The sequence below is a fragment of the Mauremys mutica genome, chromosome 6 (genome assembly GCF_020497125.1).
Source record: "Mauremys mutica isolate MM-2020 ecotype Southern chromosome 6, ASM2049712v1, whole genome shotgun sequence".
NCBI classification, from domain to species: Eukaryota; Metazoa; Chordata; order Testudines; family Geoemydidae; genus Mauremys; species Mauremys mutica.
This window is the reverse complement of record NC_059077.1, coordinates 131,739,683-131,762,254: the sequence shown is the minus strand read 5'-3', so window position 1 is coordinate 131,762,254 and position 22,572 is coordinate 131,739,683. Positions and strand designations below refer to the sequence as shown.

Here is a 22,572-nt window from a genome sequence, read left to right as displayed (position 1 = left end):
TGAGGCTGTTTCCCCAATCAGCCCAGCCTTCTCAGCTTTCAGCCCCAGCCCTCTCTAAGGGCTGGCTTTTAACCCTTTCAGAGGAGCGGGGTTACTGCCCTGCTACATTCTTGCTCGGTCCCCAGTGTGCAGGGCTGTAGCCACCTGGCCAGGCCCCCGGTTGTGCTATCTCACTTAGCTTGGTGATGATCTGTAAGGGTTCAGTGCCTGGCACTGCTGAACTGTCCCTGGCAGGTGAGGGTGTCTCTGATGTAATAGCTCTGCCCTTCCTGACAGGGGACTGGCGAGTGACAATCCCTGATTCCCCCGTGTCAGTGGTACTGGCCTGTCACATTGGTCCTCACCCAGGAGTGTCCCCAGCCCCTCCTGGTACCCCTCCCCCAATCCCTGCTGGCTCCCAGCACTGTGACAGCAGCAGTGAGAACTAATTCCCATCCTGCCCTGGACACCTGGGTTCCTGGCGGCCCTGCCCCAGGACTAAGTGACAGGGCAGAGCCTTGCCAAGTGTCTGCCCCCCTAGCGCAACCCCTCTGTAGCTAGTTTAACCCTCTCCTGACTAGTCTCACCCATTGGTCCCCTGCTGCTGAGCCTGTCCAGCCTGACCTGCTCATACGGACACCGGCCTCCCCAGTGCAGGCTCTGTCCACACTGTCCCCTCCCCAACCACTGTCTTGACTGCCCCCTCCTGCCCTCCTTCCCCCATTCACCCCCTCCTCGCAGTCCTGGGGCTGCCAGCTCGCCGGAGACTGTCCCGAGTCCTGCACTTTGGCCACCAACAGTGTTCCCCTCGCTAGCTGCGTCTGCCCCCAACACGCACATGGGGGAATTCGGGGTCTGGTCCCTCTGAGACCCCATCGGTGCCCCCACCCTGCTCATCCCTGTGGAGTGCAGCACGGAAGAGAACAGGGGTGGGTGGGGAGGTCTGACTCACTCCACTCTTCTCGGGTGCCTGGCTTGGGATCTCTGCGTGTTCTGTGACCAGCCGCCCTGCAGCTCTCAAGAGTTTCAGTGGTTCTCTCGTTACTCCATCCCTTTTCCCCAAAGTTGTTTTCTTGCTTTTTGACTTCAGTTGATTGGTGTAAATAGTTATTTGGACTCTCGTAGCAGAGTTTCCTCTCCTCCTGGAACTGGACATGCCTCGGTCTTCGGGCTTCAAACCCGGAGCCTTCTGCGGCAAGCCCATGCCTTTGAGCGACCTGCACTCTCGCTGTCTAGAGTGCTTGGGTGAGACTTGTATTGCGGATCGCTGTCAGCTCTGCCACCAGATCAGTCCACATATGAAAAAGGGCGGGGAGGCCAGGCTGAAGACCCTCCTGATGGAAGCGGTTCTCAAACCTTCTTCGGAACCAAGCCAATCAAACTTGGCACCGTGTATCTCAGTGTTGGTACGAAGAGCTGCTGCAGAGAGAGTCCTTACGAGACTCCCGGCACCGTTCCCCATGCCAAGTGCCAAGAAAGAAACATAAGAAGCAGCTGTCTGAGAGGTTCCCCATCTCTAAGAATGGACAATCATGGGGAGCGCAGGGGAGCGCGACCTGTGTCTGGCCACTCCTCTGCCCCTGCTCCGCAGGCGATACCATCAACTCCGTCCTGTTCACAGGCTCTGTTGAGTCCAGTACCCGACCAGCCGCTGGCACCAGAGGGGCAGTGAGGCACCAACAGGGTTGCGGTACCATCCATCCCGGAGGCATTTGTTGTTGCGAGGGACTTGCTGGTATATTTGCTACCACCATTGCTGGCAATTTAACAGTTGGTGCCAGCAGTGCGGGCAAGCAGAAGGGAGCATGATGCCCTGAGCTCCCATTCGGTACCAGACCCCTTGCTCTCTGCTTATGCCGAAGCAGGCTTCCCCATCTCAGCACCGATCCCTGTATCCACAGCACCGCCCCTTGGAGCCGACAGGCGCCACACACCCCTCGTTCCCACAGGATGACTCATCATCCAATTTGGAGTTTGAATCTTGCACTCAGCCGAGGGACTGGTACCGTACCTCACCAATCAGCCCTATGCAATGGTGGATCCCAGGGTGGGGGTTCCTTCGAGCGCCTGTCCTAGTGGGCAATGGCCCATGCAGGTACAGTGCCCTTTTTGGAACCCCTGGGGTTTTCCTCTGCTGCCTGGCCCACCGTCTACGCACTCCTACTCAGTGGTGTCTAAGAGAAGGATTCCTCTGTCACACCAAACAGCAGCTGATCCCGACTACAATATTGAACTAGGTACTGACTCTCAAAACCTGGAGCTATGGGATCTGGTTGGTGCAGAAGGAGAGGAGGAAGGTCCTATTCTGGTGCAGGCTGCCTCCTCCTCCATCCAGAAGAGACAGGAAAGGGTGTTTCACTGCCCAAAGACACTTCAAGGCTCACCAGGAGTTATGGAAGAAGGTGACCCCAAACATAGGGCTGGAAGTGAAGGTATTTAAAAAATCCTCCAACAGCCTGGTCAACATCTGGGCTGCAGTGGCCCTGTCAAAGGTAGCTCTGCCTCTCAATGAGGCCATCATGGGTCCAGTTAAAACCCTGGGCAGACCCCTTCCTCTCTGCCCCTGATGTCAAAGAAGGCAGATAGGAAATACTATGTCTCTGCCAAAGGGTAGGAGTATGTATGTTCCCATCCCCCTCCCGGATCCTTGGCGGCCTCGGCAGCCAATGAGAGGGAAAGGCTAGGGTTGTAAGGGGCAACGCCCAAGTCAAAAGACTCAAAAAAGCAAGACTATTTTGGTAGGAAAACGTATTCTACCAATGGACTACAGCTCCAACCAACAGGCACTGCTGGGCAGATATGATTTTCACTCCATGTTGAAATGTAAAGACTCGCTTCCCCAAGAGTCCAGGCAGGAGATTGTTGCTCTGGTGGAAGGGAAGGCAGTGGCCGGGTCTTCCCCACAATCTACCCTTGGCACAGTGGATGTGGTGGCCAGGACTATGGCATCACCAGTGGCCGTGCAAAGGGGCTCCTGACTTTAGTCCTCTGGCGTACAGACAAAGGTCCAGCAGTCTCTTCAAGACCTTCCATTTGAAAGGACTTTGCTCTTCTCAGAGAAAAGGACACCAAACTCCATGGCCTGAGGGCCTCCAGAGCCATCCTCAAGTCCTTGAATCTCTGTGCCCTGGTGCCTTTGAGGAAACATTTCAAGCCCCAACAGCCTGCCCACTTCCCAGGCCTGCTGCCTTGTCAGGACCTGTTCAAAAAGCAGAACAGAAGTTATAGGTGCAGATATCTGCCTCAGTCTCACTGCCTGGCCCTCCCAGATACTCGGGGCTCCAAGCAGAACTTTTGATGGGGCACCCGAGGGCATTACACCAATTCCCATACTGGATCCTGCCCCCCCTTTTGTTTTTGGACCATCTCTCCTGCTTCAGCGCAGAAGGTCCCTTATCACCACAGACCATTGGGTGCTGAGTGTGGTGGAGGAGGGTTACACGCTTCAGTTCATTTCCATGCCTCCCTCCTACCCCCCAAACCCCGTTCCTCTTCAGCGACCCTTCTCATGAGCAACGTTTAGCCCAGGAGGTGCAAGCCCTTCTCTGTGGAGGACCCCTGGAGTAGGTGCCTTGGAACTTAAAGGGGTTTCACTCCTGTTATTCCTGTGACAGGTTCGGTCACAGAGATCCCCTCTAAGCCAGTTTTCCCTGCCAACTTGGGAATTCCAGAACCCTGTCTGGTTGAGCCAGTCATGCCTAAACTGTTTACACAGACCCAGGGTCTGGGCCACGCTCCCAGAGCTGCAGGCTTTAGCTGAAAACTGTCTCTAGCACCCAGACACCCAGTTCCCAATTGGATCCAAACCCCAAATAAATCTGCTTTACTCTGTGTAAAGCTTATACAGGGTAAACGCATGAATTGTTCGCCCTCTATAGCACAGATAGAGAGATATGCACAGCTGTTTGCTCCCCCAGGTATTAATCACTTACTCTGGGTTTATTAATAAACAAAAGTGATTTTATGAAGTATAAAAAGTAGGATTTAAGTGATTTCAAATAATAACAGACAGAACAAAGTAAGTCACAGAGCAAAATAATACACGCAAGTCTAAGCCTAATACAGTAAGAAACTGATTACAAGAAAAATCTCACCCTCAAAGATATTCCAATAAGTTTACTTCACAGACTGGACTCTTCCCTAGTCTGTGCCCAATCCTTTCCCCTGGTACAGTCTTTGTTAGATCCAACAGACATTTCAGGTGGTAAGCAGGGGTTTTCTCACAACTGGCACAGGAAGGCTTTTGAGTAAATAAACCACTTACCATCAATTGTCCTAATCAGTGGGAGCCATCAAGTTCCTAATACGCCATTGATGGCCCTCACCTGGTGTGACTACAACAGTGATACAAGTTTATCTTATTTCCCCAACTCCAGATATAGAAATACATACATGCAAATAAATAGGATGAACACACTCAGTAGATTACAAGCTTTCTAATGACATCATACAAGAGACCTTTTGCATAAAGCATATTCCAGTTACATCATATTCACATTAATAAGCATATTTCCATAAAGCATATGGAGTGCAACATCACAATTCCTTAATCCTGAGTGCCAAAGGGGGTCTCTGACCCATTCTAGACCTGCAGCACCTCAAAGGCTGAAGTTGTGCATTGTCTCCTTGGCCTCCATCATTTCTGGTACGCCACCCTTGATTTGAAAGATGCCTATTTCCAAATCTCTATTTTCCAAGGCTACAGAAGGTTTCTCGAGATCATTGTGAACCTGGCTCATTCCCAGTTTACCATCCTCTTGTTCAGCCTGTGAGCAGCCAAATGGGTCTTTATGAAATGCCTGGTAATAGTGGCAGCCTTCCTGAGAAGGTGAAGGGTGCAGGTGTATCCGTACCTCAGTGACTGGCTGGTCAATGGCCAGTTCAAGTCCGAGGTATAAGCCAGCATCACCTTGTACAAGCAACATTTCAAGCACTCAGCCTGCTGATAAGCGACCAGAAATCAACACTCCTCCCGGCTCAGAGGATAGAGTTTATTGGAGCGGTGCTCAATTCTACCTAGGCCAGGGCCTTCCTCCCAGAAGCCCAATTGCAGTCAGTGTTGTCACAGGTCAAAGCCCCCTCAGGCTGTTGGGTCAAATTGCCTCATGCATATACATGGTGCAGTATGCGAGGTTGCACCTCAGATCCCTTCAGGCTTGGCTGGCCTCAGCGTACCAGCTAAACTGCCGTCAATGGGACTCATTTCTCACAGTGTTTGCCCCAGTCCTTGCCCCCTCGACTAGTGGACAGATCCCTGGTTCGTAGGCTTGGGTGTTCCCTTTTTCAGGCCCCGACCCTCAGTATCCATAATCTCGAATGCATCCAAGCTCGGTTGGGGGCCCATCTCGGGCACCTCAGGACACAAGATCAGTGGTCCGAGCTGGAACTCTTGCTACAGATAAACGTCAGCTCAGGATGGTCCGCCTAGCACATCAGATGTTCTTACCCCGCGTCGCAAGCAAGTTGGTGCGAGTTCTTACAGACAACATGGCAGCCATGTTTTACATCAACAGGCAGAGAGCGGCCCGCTCTTCTCCCCCCCGTGTCAGGAGGCCATTTGCTTGTGGGAGCTCTGCATAAAGCACTCGATCCACCTCGAAGCTTCTCACCTTTTGGGAGCCCAGAAGGAGCTGGCAGATCAGCTATTCTCACCGCGAATGGTCCCTATGCCCTGACATAGCAAGGACCATTTTCCAGTGGTGGGGTGCTCCCCTCGTAGACCTGTTCACAACCAGACAGAACAGGAAATGTCAGCAGTTCTGCTGTCTGTGTGACTGCAACCCAGGCTCGCTCCCGGATGCCTTCTTACTTCCTTGGAGAAAGCACCTGTTCTGTGCCTTTCCACCTCCTCTGCCCCCCCCCAACATTCCTTTAGTGCACAAGGTCTTGCTGAAGGTCAAGGGTGAAGGTTATTCTCATAGCCTCAGCCTGGCCACGTCAGCACTAGTTTGGGTTAGATCTAGACCTGTCAGTAGCAACTCCAATGCCGCTCCCTCCCCTTCCAGACCTGGTCTCGCAAGATCACGGCCAAATGTTCCATCTGCCTGACAGCTCCACGGTTAAACCTGCAGAACTGGCCTGTTCGGAGCAGGTCTGCTAGGTCTTGCTAGGCAGTAGGAAACCATCTACCAGAGCTACTTACCTGGCCAAGTGGAAGCGTTTCTCCATTTGGTCTCCCCAGCAGGGCCTCTCACCAGGGTGCCAGAACCTCCCTGTGAGTGGGGGGCCACCAGTGCTGAAAAAGTGACTCCACCTCTTCCTCTGACACACACACACACACACACACACACACACACACACGAATATGTTGCTAATTTGGCGTTAGGGAGTGTGAGAAACTGACATGCAAATTTCTAGGATGAGGCTAATTCTTATCTGCTGGTAGGCAGTAAACAGGATAATAAATTAGAAAGTGGGATGGGATGACAATTACCCTATGAAGTCACAGCTGTGCTTGTTTGTACCTTGTTAACCAATTAGCAATTGCTTGATTGCTTGACCTTAATTGTATATAAGAGCATGCTGGAGAGAAATAAATGACTTGGCTGCCAATCACACAGATTGTTGAGCTTTGTTCATATACGCCTGCAATGCAACACACACACACACAGTTCCACCTCTTCTCCTCAGGCTCCATCCTCTTCCCCTTGATCTCACCTGCTGCTAAAGTGGCAGGGCCATGGCCCTTCGTTCCCCCTGCTCCGGCACCGCTGCCTCTCACCCACTGAGTCATCTCTCAGATGAAGCAGATACTCCAGAACAGTCTGGAAACAGCCAGGTCTAGTGATTTCCTCTGTTAAGGCACACACAGCCGCGATCTCCGCATTCTACCCCCTGCTGGGTGGTCGATCAGTTTTTTCACATGAAATGTCCATTCACTTCCTCAGGGGCTTTGAAAGGCTCTGCCCCCAAATCTGGGAACCCATCTGTGTAAACGAGGGTGGGTAGGGTTGTATCCTTCCTGGAAGATCACCTTTCTTGTAGCAATTACTTCAGTCAGGAGTGTCTTGGAGATAAGAGCTCTTATGTAAAAACTTCAGTATACAGTGTTCTTTAATGACAAGGTACAACATCGCCCCCACCCTGTGTTCCTCCCAAAGGTAGTCTTGCAGTTTCATAGTAATCAGGCTGTTTTCCTGCCCATTTTCTTCCTTAAGCCACACAAGAATGGGGAGGAATGACGTCTCTTACTGTGGATATTAGGCACGCCCTAATGTTCTATCTTGAGAGGACTATATGGAAGGTTGATCCGTAAATCCACACAGCTCTTTGTGGTAGTAGCTGATAGGATGAAAATCCTACCCATTTCGCCTCAGAGAATTTCATCCTGGATCACATTGTGCATTCACATGTGCTATGAGCAGGCAGGTGTCCCACCACCTGCCTTCCTGACGTCCCATTCTGTGGGAGCACAAGCTTCCTCAGTGGTGTTCAAGGCCCAGGCCTGATCCAGGACGTTTGCAGAGCAGCCACCTGGGCATCAATACATACTTTTTCTTCCAACTATGCCATCACCCAGTAAGTTAGAGATGACAGTGCATTTTGTTGGGCAGTGTTCACCACACGTTTCAGTCTTTCTCGTGATCCCCATGTGTTCTTTGTTCACCACAGCCTTCCTCCCTGTCCCCTAAACTCTCCTTCCTGTCCCCATCCTCACATCCCTCTGTTCCCCCCAGTCTCCCTCCCTGCCTCCTCTCAGCCCAGGGGTGGCTGCATTAACTGAGTCTGCTCTTGGTTGTGTGCGAGATGGGGGCCTTTGTTGTGAAGATTAACCTGGCTGTGGGAAAATGGCTGTCAGTGGCCTGATCCTTACAGGGAATCACCTTGAGATAGTGGCCATGTGAAAAAGAGGCCAAGCATCCGAAGTTGGTTCTTTGCCATTCCTAGATTGAGTTGAGGGCATGGGGAAGATGGGGCAGGGAAACAGAGTGAGCCTGGGAATTCTGTGAGGTCATTAAACCAGAGCAGAGGTTAGTGTGGGGGGCACCTCCTGAACCCCCTCCCCACAGGGACATGGGGGTACTGTGAATGAAGGAGGTGGGGGACCAAGTGACCCTGAGGACTCTACAAAAATTAATACAACCAGAGCAGGAGAGAGGGGATACAGACCCTCTGCATTCTCTCTCTTCCCTAAAATGACCCTGACTACCAGAACTGGGGGAATCCTCAGAGAGCAGAAGAGAGCTGGAGGGGATACACACCTGCAATATCCGGAGTACACCCTGCACCCCCTGCAGGGAGCATTCAAGAACAAGCAGCAATGAGGTTGTGAACTCTCTGCAGTGGGAGGTCTTTAGTGTACAAAGACTCCACATATGGAGAGGGCACCTCCTGCGAGTTTGGATTCCCTCCTGAAAGGAGCTGGGAGGGTGTAGGACCCAACAGCATAAGGGGAAACTCCATTTCTCAGGGGAGGGAGGGTCCAGTAGCAAGGAGAACCACCACTGGGCTAACTGCAGTGGGGTCTTGGTGAGATTTTCAGAGACAGGCTGCTGCTGACCCTCCGCTGTGTTTCAGGGTTTCACATTATCCAGACGATATTTGGCTGTGATATCCGGGAAGACGACAGCATCCAGGGGTTTTACCAGGATTCATATGATGGACGAGACTTTCTTACCTTCGAGAAGGAGACCATGACATGGGTAGCAGCAGATATTGGGGCTCAGACCAGCAACAGGAGATGGGATGCTGAAGTGTGTGACAACCAGGGATGGAAACACTACCTGGAAGAGGAATGTATTTCCTGGCTAAGGAATTGTCTAGAGTACGGGAAGGAGACTCTACAGAGGAAAGGTAAGATGGGGGACATGCCCCCCCCAGGGGACACTACAAGTTACATCTCCATTCCCCAGCCCCAGTTCCAAAATGGAGCAGGCGGGTAGGGGGCCGTTCAGCTAACCTTGCGCCCTGGATGGGAGGGGAAACAACCCCTCCATCCCCCCCCTCCACCCACAGCTCTGCTGGAAAAAAAGAACAGAAATTGAAAATATTAAAAGCAGCTCACTGTAGAGAAGCTGCATCTCCAGAGCCACTTGACCAAATAAGCCCAAATTTGCAGCACAAATTCTACCTCTTCGCTTGGTGTGACGCAGCGTTATCAAGGCAATCTGCCTGTGCGTGTGCATGATGGAGCACTCTGAAAAATAGACTCTGTAGAGAAAGCTCCACTGAACTTTGATCATGGAAGTGCCACCACTTCTATGGACACCAGCTTCATTCGCCATGTAATTCTTCCTCATTCACTGTCTGCACCATCATATTTGTTGTTACCCCCGGCTCCTGTGTCCCACCAATGACGGTAGCTTTGTTCTTGTTGCCTCTTTGTCCAAACTTCTCCCACAGTCATCTGTGTGCTTTCTTCCATGCCATCCCCTACATGTGGAATTCCCCTCCCCATACTAACCTGGAAGAAGGCTCCCCATGTCCTTAAAGTTTTCCCCCTCAAACCTACCTTTGCTGCAACACTTTCTTACTTCTTGATTCTTTTATCAATAAGACATCAGATAATCATACACAGTCAAATTTATTTCCAGATATTTTGTTACAGATTAATCAGCACAAACATAGAAGGGAAGAGGTTAAATGCTTTAACACTCCGACTCAGGAGGACAGTTGCAGCGTAGTCTGCTTCAAAATGTTAATTCACTATTACCCATGTATGTAACTTGTCTGTTACTATGGACACAAATTTCCCAAATTAGTTAGCATCATTTCTCACATTTCACATCTCTCCATTCCCAAACAGTTTGCAACTTGCTATTCAAGGTTACTTGACATTTGTATCCATTTTTTTTGCAACATACTAATTGCTTATTTCTCTCACAAACCTCAGCAGAATGTTATCTTGTCCTTTGCCATCTTTACAAATGCCAAGAAGAAAAAGCCGTACACCACAATGTAATGTGTATTTTAGTGCCAAGGGGCTGGGAAACTGATTTTTCAACAGAAGGGTAAATCCTTTTGAAATCCAGAATATTGGGTTAATAAATTTGGTAACAACCTACAAGAAATTAGCCAGTTTATATTAGCTAGTTTGAGGGAAAGTTTAGCACTGTGTCACTTTATGTTAAATGGGCCCTTTCCAAGTCTAATTGGTCAGTTTATCCAGTCCATTTTTTGCTCCCTGGCCAGGGCAAGATTTTTCTGTCTTTCAAATCCAGGGACTGAGAGGAGATGGGCAGAAACCTAGCACATGATTGACACCTGTATCCGGAGCTTAGTGAAGCCTTTCAAGGTACTTGTGTCACTGTGATTGGGAGCCGAGGCCAGGTCTGGGACCAGGATTCACCATTGCTGATGCTGTGAATTTGGCACAGAAATTCTCTAACATGATGGTTCTCTCTCATAGGAGGGTTTCCATCTCATGGACTCTCATCCTCTCCCACTGCTGGGGTCTCAGAATTTCATGCTGCAAAGCTCCAGCAAAGACTGCCTGGATTAGAGCTTGAAAACAGCTAACTTCAGTTTCTTCTTTTTCCCAGTGCGCCCAACAGCTAGAGTGAGTGACAGGTCATCTCATGACGGCCTCACCACCCTCTTCTGTAAGGTCAGTGGGTTCTACCCCCAGGACATCACCGTGACCTGGCTGAGAAATGGGGAGAGCAGACAGCAAGAGACCTACTCTGAAGGCATCCTACCCAGTGGGGACGGGACCTACCAGACCTGGGTGACAATGGAGATTGATCCCAAGATCAAAGCCCATTATTCATGTCATGTGGAACATGAAAGCCTGTTAGAGCCACTCTCTGTCTCCTGGGGTAAGGAATTTGTGTGTTTGTCTGTTTTCGTAGTGGAAGAGGGGGAATCCATTAAACTCAACCTCTGAAAAATTCTCATTCAGATTTTTAGGCTGAAGCTGGAATTTCCTCAGGGCCTGTGAAGCCCTGTCCCCTTTGGCCCTGTCCCTCTGCAGTCAAGTTCTTGTGCTAGAGTTGGGACTCACAGTGCCTGGGGCTCATGCCTTGCTCTCCAGTTTGCTGCCTCTGGGGCTGTTGGATACATCTCAGCAATACAGTGTCTCTGAAGGGAGAATATTAACAATGAGACATTAAGGCCTGAAGGGACCTTTTTAATCATCGGATCTGAGCTCTTGAATAGCCCTGGGCAGGGGGGAATCTCACCAGGGACCCCAGAATCCAGTCTGGTCATGTGGGGACAAACTAGATCTGATCCTTCAGAAGGAGATGCCCATTCCAGATGTAAAGTCTCCAAGGGATGGAGAATTTACCACATCCCAGGGGAAGCTCAAATCTGCCCCTTATTTCCAGACAGAATTGGTCTGGCTTCAGCTTGCAGACCAGTCTCAACTTCATGCACTAGTGATCCCCCCATGAGTGCAGGGGACTGGACTAGATGACCTCTCGCGGTCCCTTCCAGTCCTATGATTTAGCAGGTTCTCAGAAACATGGCTCTACGGGTCCTTCATTCTTGCCCCTGTGGCCAGAGAGATGTTTAATTTTGGGAGCAGCTTGTTTCTGTGTGGAAGAGAGGGTGTGGCCTTGGAATGGAGTGAGGAGGGAGATTAGATCCTGCATCGGGGGGAGAGTCTCCTATGCCCCAGCACAAGAAAGTCTAGGAAGAATTTATTACACATGGAGCTGCCTTCCAGCCATCTTTTTGCTTGGTTAATCGGGATGTGGAAAAATGCAGCATTTGGAAGTGCAAACAATTTCTAAAAGGGCAGCCTGTACTGGAAATCTGGTCATCAGATGGTTTCACAGCAAAATCCAACCACCATGTCCCCTGCCAATTTTGTATCATAAACCACATTTCCTTATTCTCTTAGAAATATTTTTTCTTTTTGCTGTATTATTATGTGGATCTTTCAGACAACAGTAAGGAGGGAAATAGGCTTCTAGGATGGAGGCTGGCACAACTGATTAAGAGAGCTTTAAACTAGGAATTTGGGGGAGATGGTTGGGAGATGTCTAGGTAATATCCACGCCGGAATTCAACATTGAGAGGGAAGAAAACAAAGTAAGAGAGGATACAGCCATGGGCAGAAGAATGGACATAAGGAGGAAGGGTAGTGTAGATACCAGTCTAATAGGTGATGCTGGTGGTAGAATGTCTGTGGCTAACCGGGTAAAGAATGTCCGTGAAGCCAAATGGAAAAAATTAAGCTGTCTGTACACTAATGCGAGGAGCCTAGGAAACAAAATGGAGGAACTAGAGCTACTGGTGCAGGAAGTGAAACCGGATATTATAGGGATAACAGAAACATGGTGGAATAGTAGTCATGACTGGAGTACACGTATTGAAGGCTATGTGCTGTTTAGGAAAGACAGAAATAAAGGCAAAGGTGGTGGAGTAGCATTGTATGTCAATGATGAGGTTAACTGTAAAGAAATAAGAAGTTATGGAATGGATAGGACAGAGTTTGTCTGGGCAAAAATCACATTGGGGAAGAAAGCTACTAGAGCCTCCCCTGAGATAGTGCTTGGGGTGTGCTACAGACCACCGGGATCTGATTTGGATATGGATAGAGACCTCTTTAAGGTTTTTAATTAAGTAAACACTAATGGGAATTGTGTGATCATGGGAGACTTTAACTTCCCAGATATAGACTGGAGAACAAGTGCTAGTAACAATAATAGGGCTCAGATTTTTCTGGATGCGATAGCTGATGGATTTCTTCACCAAGTAGTTGAAGAACCAACAAGAGGGGATGCCATTTTAGATTTGGTTTTGGTGAGTAGTGAGGACCTCATAGAAGAAATGGTTGTAGGGGACAACCTTGGTTCGAGTGATCATGAGCTAATTCAGTTCAAACTAGATGGAAGGATAAACAAAAATAGATCTGGGACTAGGGTTTTTGATTTCAAAAGGGCTAACTTTAAAGAATTAAGGAAATTAGTTATAGAAGTGGATTGGACTGAAGAACTCGTGGATCTAAAGGCGGAGGAGGCCTGGAATTACTTCAAGTCAAAGCTGCAGAAACTTTCAGAAGCCTGCATCCCAAGAAAGGGGGGAAAAAAATCATAGGCAGGAGTTGTAGACCAAGCTGGATGAGCAAGCGTCTCAGAGAGGTGATTAAGAAAAAGCAGAAAGCCTACAAGGAGTGGAAGATGGGCGGAATTAGCAAGGAAAGCTACCTTATTGAGGTCAGAACATGTAGGGATGAAGTGAGAAAGGCTAAAAGCCATGTAGAGTTGGACCTTGCAAAGGGAATTAAAACCAATAGTAAAAGGTTCTATAGCCATATAAATAAGAAGAAAACAAAGAAAGAAGAAGTGGGACCGCTAAACACTGAGGATGGAATGGAGGTTAAGGATAATCTAGGCATGGCCCAATATCTAAATAAATACTTTGCCTCAGTCTTTAATAAGGCTAATGAGGAGCTTAGGATGACAAATGGGAATGAGGATATGGAGGTAGATATTACCACATCTGAGGTAGAAGCCAAACTCGAACAGCTTAATGGGACAAAATTGGAGGGCCCAGATAATCTTCATCCAAGAATATTAAAGGAAGTGGCACATGAAATTGCAAGCCCATTAGCAAGAATTTTTAATGAGTCAGTAAACTCAGGGGTTGTACCGTACGACTGGAGAATTGCTAACATAGTTCCTATTTTTAAGAAAGGAAAAAAAAAGTAATCCGAGTAACTATAGGCCTGTTAGTTTGACATCTGTAGTATGTAAGGTCTTGGAAAAAATTTTGAAGGAGAAAGTAGTTAAGGACATTGAGGTCAATGGTAATTGGGACAAAATACAACATGGTTTTACAAAAGGTAGATCGTGCCAAACCAACCTGATCTTCTTTGAGAAGTGTGATACAGCATGGCCAGAGGACAGCAGGAGAGTGTTAGCAGGGAGCCTTATTCCCTGCAAGGGGAGGAAGGTTTGCTATAGATTAACTAGAGCACCTGAAGCCAATTAGAGCACCAGCAGTCAGTCACATGATATAAACCCCTGCTTCAGTCAGACAGTGTGGGGGTTGGAGCAGAGAGTGGTTTGAAGGAGTTGAAGCAGAGAACAGTTTTGAAGAGAGACAAAAGGAAAGTTTGGAGGAGTGCTGCGGTGAGAAGTCCAAAAACCCTAGGTAAGGGGCACTTGGCTTGTGTAGAAGGAGGGCAAGAAGACCCTCCACATGCTGAAGGGCAGGAGAGGGAAGTAGCCCAGAGGAAGGAATCACCAGTTCAAGTGGTTCACCACTAACCTCAGGGCCCCTGGGTTGGGACCTGGAGAAGAGGGCGGGCCCAGGTCCCTCCCTCTCCACTCCACTCCTCAAGGACACTAGTGGGGTACTTAAAAATACCAGTTCAGAGGCAAGCAATGGCACCCTGAACCTTCCCCAAAGAAGAGAAAGTGCAAGACCCAGCATAACAGTACTGGCAATTTGCCACACGTGGTGTCAGGGGTGGGATTTGCGCGCTGGGGACATGGACCAGAGTTAGGCAAAACCCTCCCATCCTTAAGATGGACGATGTGGTCAAGGCCCTTATACAAGCCACCACGGCCCAGCAGGAGGCTACCCGGGTCCAAGCCACTGCCCAACAGGAGGCGACTAGAATGCAGCAGGAGACCAATAATTTGTTGATGAGTCAGGCTGCTCAGGACCGAGCCCTGCTGAAAGACCTGGTGAACCAGATGAAGGCCCTTATGGAGCAGAATCACAATTGGGAAGGGACTCAAACCATACGGGCTAGCCACTGCCTACAGAAAATGACACGGGAGGATGATGTGGAGGCATACCTCCTGGCTTTTGAAAGAGCAGCCCTGCGGGAGGCCTGGCCCCGAGATCAATGGTCTGGTATCCTTGCCCCATTCCTGCGTGGGGAAGCCCAGAAGGTCTGCTACGATATGGCTGCAGAGGCTGCAGCAGATTATTTCCAGCTGAAGGCAGAGATCCTGGCCAGGTTCGGAGTAACGACGGCATTGCGAGCCCAGAGGTTCCATGAGTGGCGGTTTACGGAGGACAAGACACACCGATCACAATTGTTTGACCTGATACACCTGACCTGGAAAAGGCTGCGCCCTGAGGCCCTTAGCTCTGAGAAGATGATGGACGTACTGGTATTGGACTGATATGTGAGGGGGCTACCACCAGGTCTTAGGTCTTGGGTTGGCCAGAATGATCCCTCTACCTATGATGAGTTGGTCTCCCTCATGGAAAGACAGCTGGCAGCCCACGAACTGTTCCAGACCCCAGGCGGGGAGTCACGGCCATCCAGGAAGCCAAACCCAAGGCCTTGGACTGTCGAGACCTATAGGAGAACTGTAACCGGGAGGAAAGACACCGAGGAATGGCTCGAGGCCAGGAAGGGACCTGGGGGGTTGGGAAAAGAGGTGGGGGGCCGGCCAAATAGCCCCAGGCAGAGGGTGACAACCGGAATAAGGGGGCGGTGTTATGAGTGTGGGGAATTGAAGTATATAGCAGCCCAGTGCCCCAACAAGGAAGAACCTATGCAGTGTAATCTGGGGGATTATGGGGAGCAATGTAGCCTAATCGGCCTGGTAGGGGTCACAATGACCTCACATGGATATACCAGACCAGTAAAAATGAATGGTATAAAGACCATAGCATTAATAGATTCTGGGAGTGCTGTCACGCTGGTCTCGGGGAAGTTGGTGGGAACAGACCAACTAACCCGGGCCAAAAATACAGGGGTAACGTGCGTACATGGCACCGTGAATTTTTACCCTACAATTCCGGTACAGATTGAGATCCAGGGGAATACTACCAGGGTTTCTGCAGGGGTGGTCCCCAAGCTCCCCTACCCTGTTTTAATTGGTAGAGACTTCCCGGGTTTGAGAGCTTACTTACCCCAATAGAGCCAGGGGAGGGTCGCAACCCCCAGGCTGAGACGGAGGCAACTACAGATAGCCTCACCCCAATGTTTGCCGAATTTGCTCCAGAGTTATTCTAATCCCCTGGGAAACCTCGAAAGTCTAGGCAAGAATGAAGGGCAGATAAAAGATTAGGGACCCGGCTTCTAGCAGAGAATCAAAAAACTTCCCTTGTGGGTAAGTGAATCCGCTCAGGAGAGCAGGAGATAATTCAGGCCAAGGAAGACTCGGAGGCGGTTCCTAGCCCAAGTGGGAGCACCCCAGAGGGAAGAGTAGAAATAGGCCCCCTAGAATTAGGTCAGTTCGGTACTGCACGTGAGACTTTTGGGCAGGACCAGGCCGATGATCCGTTATATGTAAACGTGAGGGAGGAGGTAGTAGAAGTAAATGGTGTGCCTGTGGAAGGAAAGATCAAAGGCCCAAGGCCATATTATGTGCTCAAACGCGATCTTTTGTACAGAATAGAGCAAATACGAGGGGAAAAAGTAGAGCAACTCTTAGTCCCACGGAAACACATAAGGGCAGTACTAGAGTTAGTTCACGGCCATCTATTTGGGGGACATCTAGGGGTAGACAAGACACTGGCTAGAATCCTAAGGAGGTTTTATTGGCCAGGGATACGAGCAGAAGTCCAGCGTTATTGTGCCTCCTGCCCTGAATGCCAGTTGCATAGCCCCCGACCTCACTTGCGGGCCCCATTAGTACCTTTGCCTATTATTGACATCCGTTTCGAGAGGATAGCCATGTACATAGTGGGCCCATTAGAAAAATCGGCACGGGGCCACCGAAACGTACTAGTTATCCTTGACTATGCCACGCGGTATCCAGAGGCAGTTCCTTTAAGAAACCCCACATCCAAGGCAATAGCAAAGGAACTATTACAGGTATTCGCCAGAGTGGGCATCCCTAAGGAGATCCTGACAGACCAAGGAACCCCATTCATGTCAAAACTAATGAAGGACTGATGTGCCCTGCTCCGCATCCAGGCCATACGGACCTCAGACTACCATCCACAAACAGATGGATTGGTCGAGCAATTTAATCGTACCCTTAAAAGTAAGATCCAGAAGGTGGTAGCACAGGATGGAAAAGACTGGGATACCCTTCTAACATATCTAATGTTCGCTATACAGGAAGTCCCCCAGGCATCCACAGGTTTTTCTCCCTTTGAACTACTATATGGATGCCACCCACGCGGGATATTAGATATCACCAAGGAAGATTGGGAGGAACAACCCAACCCAGGAAAGAATGTCATTGAGCACGTGACACAGATGAGAGAGCGAATAACTCGAGTAACCCCGATAGTACGGGAACATTTAGAAAAAGCACAAGAGTCCCAGCGGATGTATTACAACCGTCGGGCGAAAGTACGGAGATTTCAGCTGGGGGAACAGGTGATGGTGTTAGTGCCAACAGCAGAAAGCAAACTTCTAGCCAGCTGGCATGGACCATATGAGATAGTGGAAGCCATTGGGGAGGTGAACTATAAGGTTAGACAACCAGACCGCCGAAAGCCAGAGCAAATCTACCACGTCAACTTACTGAAGCCCTGGCATGACCGAGAGACGTGTCTGGTCATTCGAGGAGCTCCATCTCAGACAGACGACCCACAGGGGCAGGTAAAGATATCTCCTGAATTAACCGCAGAACAACGAACAGAGGTCATTGAAATGATCCACCGGAACCAGGACGTATTGTGTACACAACTGGGCCGAATGACACTAGTCCAACATCATATTGTCACCAGCCCCGGAGTAAGGGTGGCGATAAGACCATACCGAATACTGGAAGCTAAAAGGGAAGAAATTAGGATGGAAGTGAAGAAGATGCTGGAACTCGGGGTCATTGAAGAATCCCACAGTCAGTGGTCCAGCCCAATCGTCCTAGTCCCCAAGCCTGATGGCACCCTGAGGTTTTGTAACGACTTCCGGAAATTGAATGAAGTATCCCACTTCGATGCCTACCTGATACCATGCATTGACGAGCTAGTTGATCAGTTAGGCAAGGCCCGATACCTAACCACTCTGGATCTGACCAAAGGATATTGGCAAATTCCCCTGGCCAAGGATGCCAAGGAAAAGACTGCCTTCTCTACACCCGATGGCCTTTTTCAATACACTGGCCTCCCTTTCGGACTCCAAGGGGCCCCTGCAACATTCCAACGACTTATGGATAAGTTGCTCCGACCCCATGCCAAGTATGCCGCCGCCTATCTAGACGACATAGTCATCCATAGCCCTGACTGGGAAACGCACCTAGGAAAAGTAGAAGCAGTGCTGGATGCCCTGCGAAAGGCCAGTCTCTCTGCTAACCCTCTCAAGTGTGTGATAGGACTAGCTGAGGCCAGATATCTCGGGCATGTAGTAGGGAGAGGTTTGTAAAACCCCAGTGGAACAAAGTGGAAGCAATACAAGGTTGGCCTCAACCAATCCGCAAAAAGCAGGTCAGAGCATTTTTAGGGATAGTAGGGTACTACAGGAGATTCATCCCTCATTTCGCCACAAGAGCAGGGCCATTGACGGATCTGATAAAAGCTCGGGGCCCCGAAATAGTTAAGTGGACTGCTGCGACAGAAGAAGCATTTGCTGATTTACGGACAGCCCTATGCTGCCATCCAGTACTCATAGCCCCAGACTTCGAGAAGGAATTCATCCTACAAATAGACGCCTCAGAGGTGGGGCTTGGTGCTGTCCTTTCCCAGATGGTAGGGGAGGAGGAGCACCCCATATTGTACCTCAGCCGGAAGCTCCTCCCCAGGGAACAAAAGTACGCTGTTGTTGAGAAGGAATGTTTGGTGATAAAATGGGCTACTATCTCCTGGGGCGGCGATTTACCCTCGTGACAGACCACGCCCCGCTCCAGTGGATGCACAGGAACAAGGAGAAGAATGCCAGAGTGACGAGGTGGTTCCTCTCTCTGCAGCCTTTCCATTTCCGGGTCCAGCATAGGGCTGGAAGCCAACATGGCAACGCTGATGGCCTATTGCGACAACACTGCCTCTTGTCCCAAGTAGTGCAACCCCTTGGTGTTGAGCGGGGCGGGATATATGATACAGCATGGCCAGAGGGCAGCAGGAGAGTGTTAGCAGGGAGCCTTATTCCTTGCAAGGGGAGGAAGGTTTGCTATAGATTAACTAGAGCACCTGAAGCCAATTAGAGCACCAGCAGTCAGTCACATGATATAAACCCCTGCTTCAGTCAGACAGTGTGGGGGTTGGAGCAGAGAGCGGTTTGAAGGAGTTGAAGCAGAGAACAGTTTTGAAGAGAGACAAAAGGAAAGTTTGGAGGAGTGCTGCGGTGAGAAGTCCAAAAACCCTAGGTAAGGGGCACCTGGCTTGTGTAGAAGGAAGGCAAGAAGCCTGTCCACAAGCTGAAGGGCAGGAGAGGGAAGTAGCCCAGAGGAAGGAATCACCAGTTCAAGTGGGTCACCACCAACCTCAGGGCCCCTGGGTTGGGACCTGGAGAAGAGGGCGGGCCCAGGTCCCTCCCTCTCCACTCCACTCCTCAAGGACACTAGTGGAGTAATTAAAAATACCGGTTCAGGGGCAAGCAATGGAGCCCTGAACCTTCCCCAAAGAAGAGAAAGCGCGAGACCCAGCATAACAGTACTGGCAATTTGCCGCAGAAGGTAACAGATTTTCTAGACAAAGGAAACACAGTTGATCTAATTTACCTCGATTTCAGTAAGGCATTTGACACGATTCCACATGGGAAATTATTAGTTAAATTGGAAAAGATGGGGATCAATATGAAAATTGAAAGGTGGATAAGGAACTGGTTAAAGGAGAGACTGCAACGGGTCATACTGAAAGGTGAACTGTCAGGCTGGAAGGAGGTTACTAGTGGAGTTCCTCAGGGATCGGTTTTGGGGCCAATCTTATTTAACCTTTTTATTACTGACCTTGGCATAAAAAGCGAGAATGTGCTAATAAAGTCTGCGGATGAGACAAAGCTGGGAGGTATTGCTAACACAGAGAAGGACCGGGATATCATACAGGAAGATCTGGATGACCTTGTAAACTGGAGTAATAGTAATAGGATGAAATTTAATAGTGAAAAGTGCAAGGTCATGCATTTAGGGATTAATAACAAGAATGTTAGTTATAAATTGGGGACACATCAGTTAGAAGTAACAGAGGAGGAGAAGGACCTCGGAGTATTGGTTGATCACAGGATGACTATGAGCCGCCAATGTGATATGGCCGTTAAAAAAGGAGGTCAGACTACATGATCATAATGGTCCCCTCTGACCTTAAAGTCTATGAGTCTATAACAGGAGAAGCTGATTAGTGAAACTGAAAGTGTATACAGAACTCGGGGTTTAACAGGTGTATACAAACCAAGAACAGTATTAAAATATCTGTATTGTCCCCTTTTCACTTCCTGCCTCCTCAAAAAACACGCATTGTGTCTGTAACTCCAGTCATGCCAGGGAAATCCAGAGCTTTGAGGTCAGTTTCCAGGTTGTCACCAGACTCCCTCAATGGGACTGTGTTCCATTAGTCATGAAAGTCATCATGGTCAAGGGGGGTTAGGGGCTGGGAGCCAGGACTCCTGGGTTCTGTCCTTGGCTCTAGGAGGTAAGTGGAGGCTAGTGGATTAGAGCATGGGGGCTGGGAGCTAGATCTCCTGGTTCTTTTTGAGTGCTGTCCCTGTAGGTGCTCCACTCCAGGTGATGGTGCGTCCCAGCACCGTTGATTGGAGATCTTTGGTAACAGTGCCTGGTCAGGACTCATGCGCTCAGATGCTGTATCGCAGCATCATTAGGGTCTTCCTGAGCACGCGCGTCCCACACCCCCCTCAGTTCCTTCTCAACCATCCTCTGCTGAAGACGGGGCTCGGGGCAGTGCTGAATCTCTTCCCTGGTCACTGAAGGAGATAAGTACAAAGGCATAGAAATAGTCAGTTAAAAACATCCCAATTATTTCCCTTCCTTTAGAATAGTTACCTAGTTTAAAACAAACAAACAAAAAAACCTTTTTTTTCTCAAGTTCGTCTCCTGTTGAGACACTCGACCCAGGCATTCCTAATGCAATAATGCCAGGGTCTTCAGGATTTAAGAAATGTGACTCCTGTCAGGAGCCTATGCCACGATCCGACGGACACTCACGCTGTGTGAAGTGCCTCGGCGAGACACATGTCCCTGCCAAGTGTGTCCATTGTACCAGCCTGAAAACCAGGGCTCGTTGTGAGAGGGACTTGCACTGAAAATGCTCTTGATGGAGAAATCCCTACAGCTGCCTATGGAGACAGGCAATAGCAAACCCTCTCCCTCATGCTCCCCGTTGGAACCGGGGAGCAAAGAGGCAGGAAGCCCAACTACCTCTGTGCAGAGACGTTCAAAAGGGGGTCCTTACCCTCCGTGCTGACAGCGCCAAAGGCAGGTGCTTCCGATCATCCTAGCACCTCAGCCATGGCTCCCGCGGAGCGCAGAAGCAGGGACCCAACTTCCCACAGTGGGAAGCTCTCCTCGGCACCGAAAATAGACCCGGTGCCGACAGCACGTTCTACCCCAATGTCAACAAGAATGTCGGCACCAAGCCTGCCTATCACTCCAGCAGCAGGAGCGGACCTCCTACAGGGCATCTACAAATGGCCCGTGGTACCTGCAAAAGCAAAGCAAAAGTCTATATGTGCTTCTGATCACATATTCCGCTCAGCAGGATCATAGCCCATGCAGCAGCAGCAATTCTTAAATCAGGACGACATCTCAGTGGCCCTTGAGCCTGACTCTCCGCTCCTTGACGCACAGCGCTCACTGTTTGACCAGCCGCTCCCCACCTGACCTGGCCACCTTCACTGACAGCGAGCCCGGCATGCAGCAGCAGTTCTCCCTGCCTGCCTCTCCTCCTCCACCAGAACCATTTATATCCCAGGACATGGCTCACCAGTACCACCTCAGTTTCCCTACTTTGTTCCCCCGCGGACGGGACCTCACTTCTCTTATCCCATACCTTGGCCTCAGTGATACCCTTGGCTGGCTCCTGCTGCCACTCGTCCTCATGACTCTTCCTCCAGACCATGAGCTTGTTCTGCCTCTCTATCTCCAGCTCCATCTACATCTAGAGCACCTGAACTCCCCTCTGAAGAGGTGGGCTATGAACCATACCCTGATTCACCGACTCCTAACTCTCCATTAGCTCCAGATGGAGCCCTCATGCCTCCACCTCTACAGAATGTGGACTACTTTAAGCGATTCCAGGAACTTTTCAAGAGAGTGGCACTCAGCCAGGACATCCCTTTAGAGGAAGTCCAGGAGACACAACATAGACTCCTCAAAATCCTCCAACCCTCTGCACCCTCAGAGATCACGCTCCCCATAAATGAAGCCCTCCTGGAACCAGCTGACCCCCTCTGGCAGACCCTAGCCTCTATCCCACCAACATGCAAAAAGGCTGAACCTAAATATTATGTTCCTGCTAAGGATGTAGATTTCTTATTTTCTCATCCACAACCAAATTCTCTTGTAGTGAATGCAGTGACACACAGGACGAAACAGCCACACTACCAACCCACCCCACAGGACAATGACCTCAAACTCCTTGACCTTCTGGGCTGCAAGGTTTATACCTCCTCCACTTTGCAATTCAGAATTGCAAACTATTCCGCCCTCCTTGCAAACTACGACTTCAACAACTACAACAAGCTCTTTGATTTTACCTCCCATATCTCAGAGGACAGGAGAGCAGACTTTAAGTCAGTCCTTGTCGAGGGCCGATTGGTGTCCAGGACGGCCCTACAAGCATCTCTGACATGGCGGACACAGCAACCTGCAGTACCGCAACTGCGGTGGTTATATG

General features: G+C 49.8%; 1 protein-coding gene across 2 annotated transcripts in view; it reads left to right on the top strand.

Moving 5' to 3' along the window:
* LOC123372400 (class I histocompatibility antigen, F10 alpha chain-like) overlaps positions 1 to 22,572 on the top strand; it is a 74,444-nt gene that overhangs the window by 37,497 nt on the left and 14,375 nt on the right. The window contains exons 3-4 of one of the 2 annotated variants that reach the window (XM_045020462.1): positions 8,497 to 8,772; positions 10,461 to 10,736. The exons of the other annotated variant lie outside the window; for it this stretch is intronic. Coding sequence (XP_044876397.1) covers positions 8,497 to 8,772; positions 10,461 to 10,736 — 552 coding nt within the window. The remainder of the gene's footprint in view (positions 1 to 8,496; positions 8,773 to 10,460; positions 10,737 to 22,572) is intronic. 2 annotated transcript variants of the gene reach the window in all.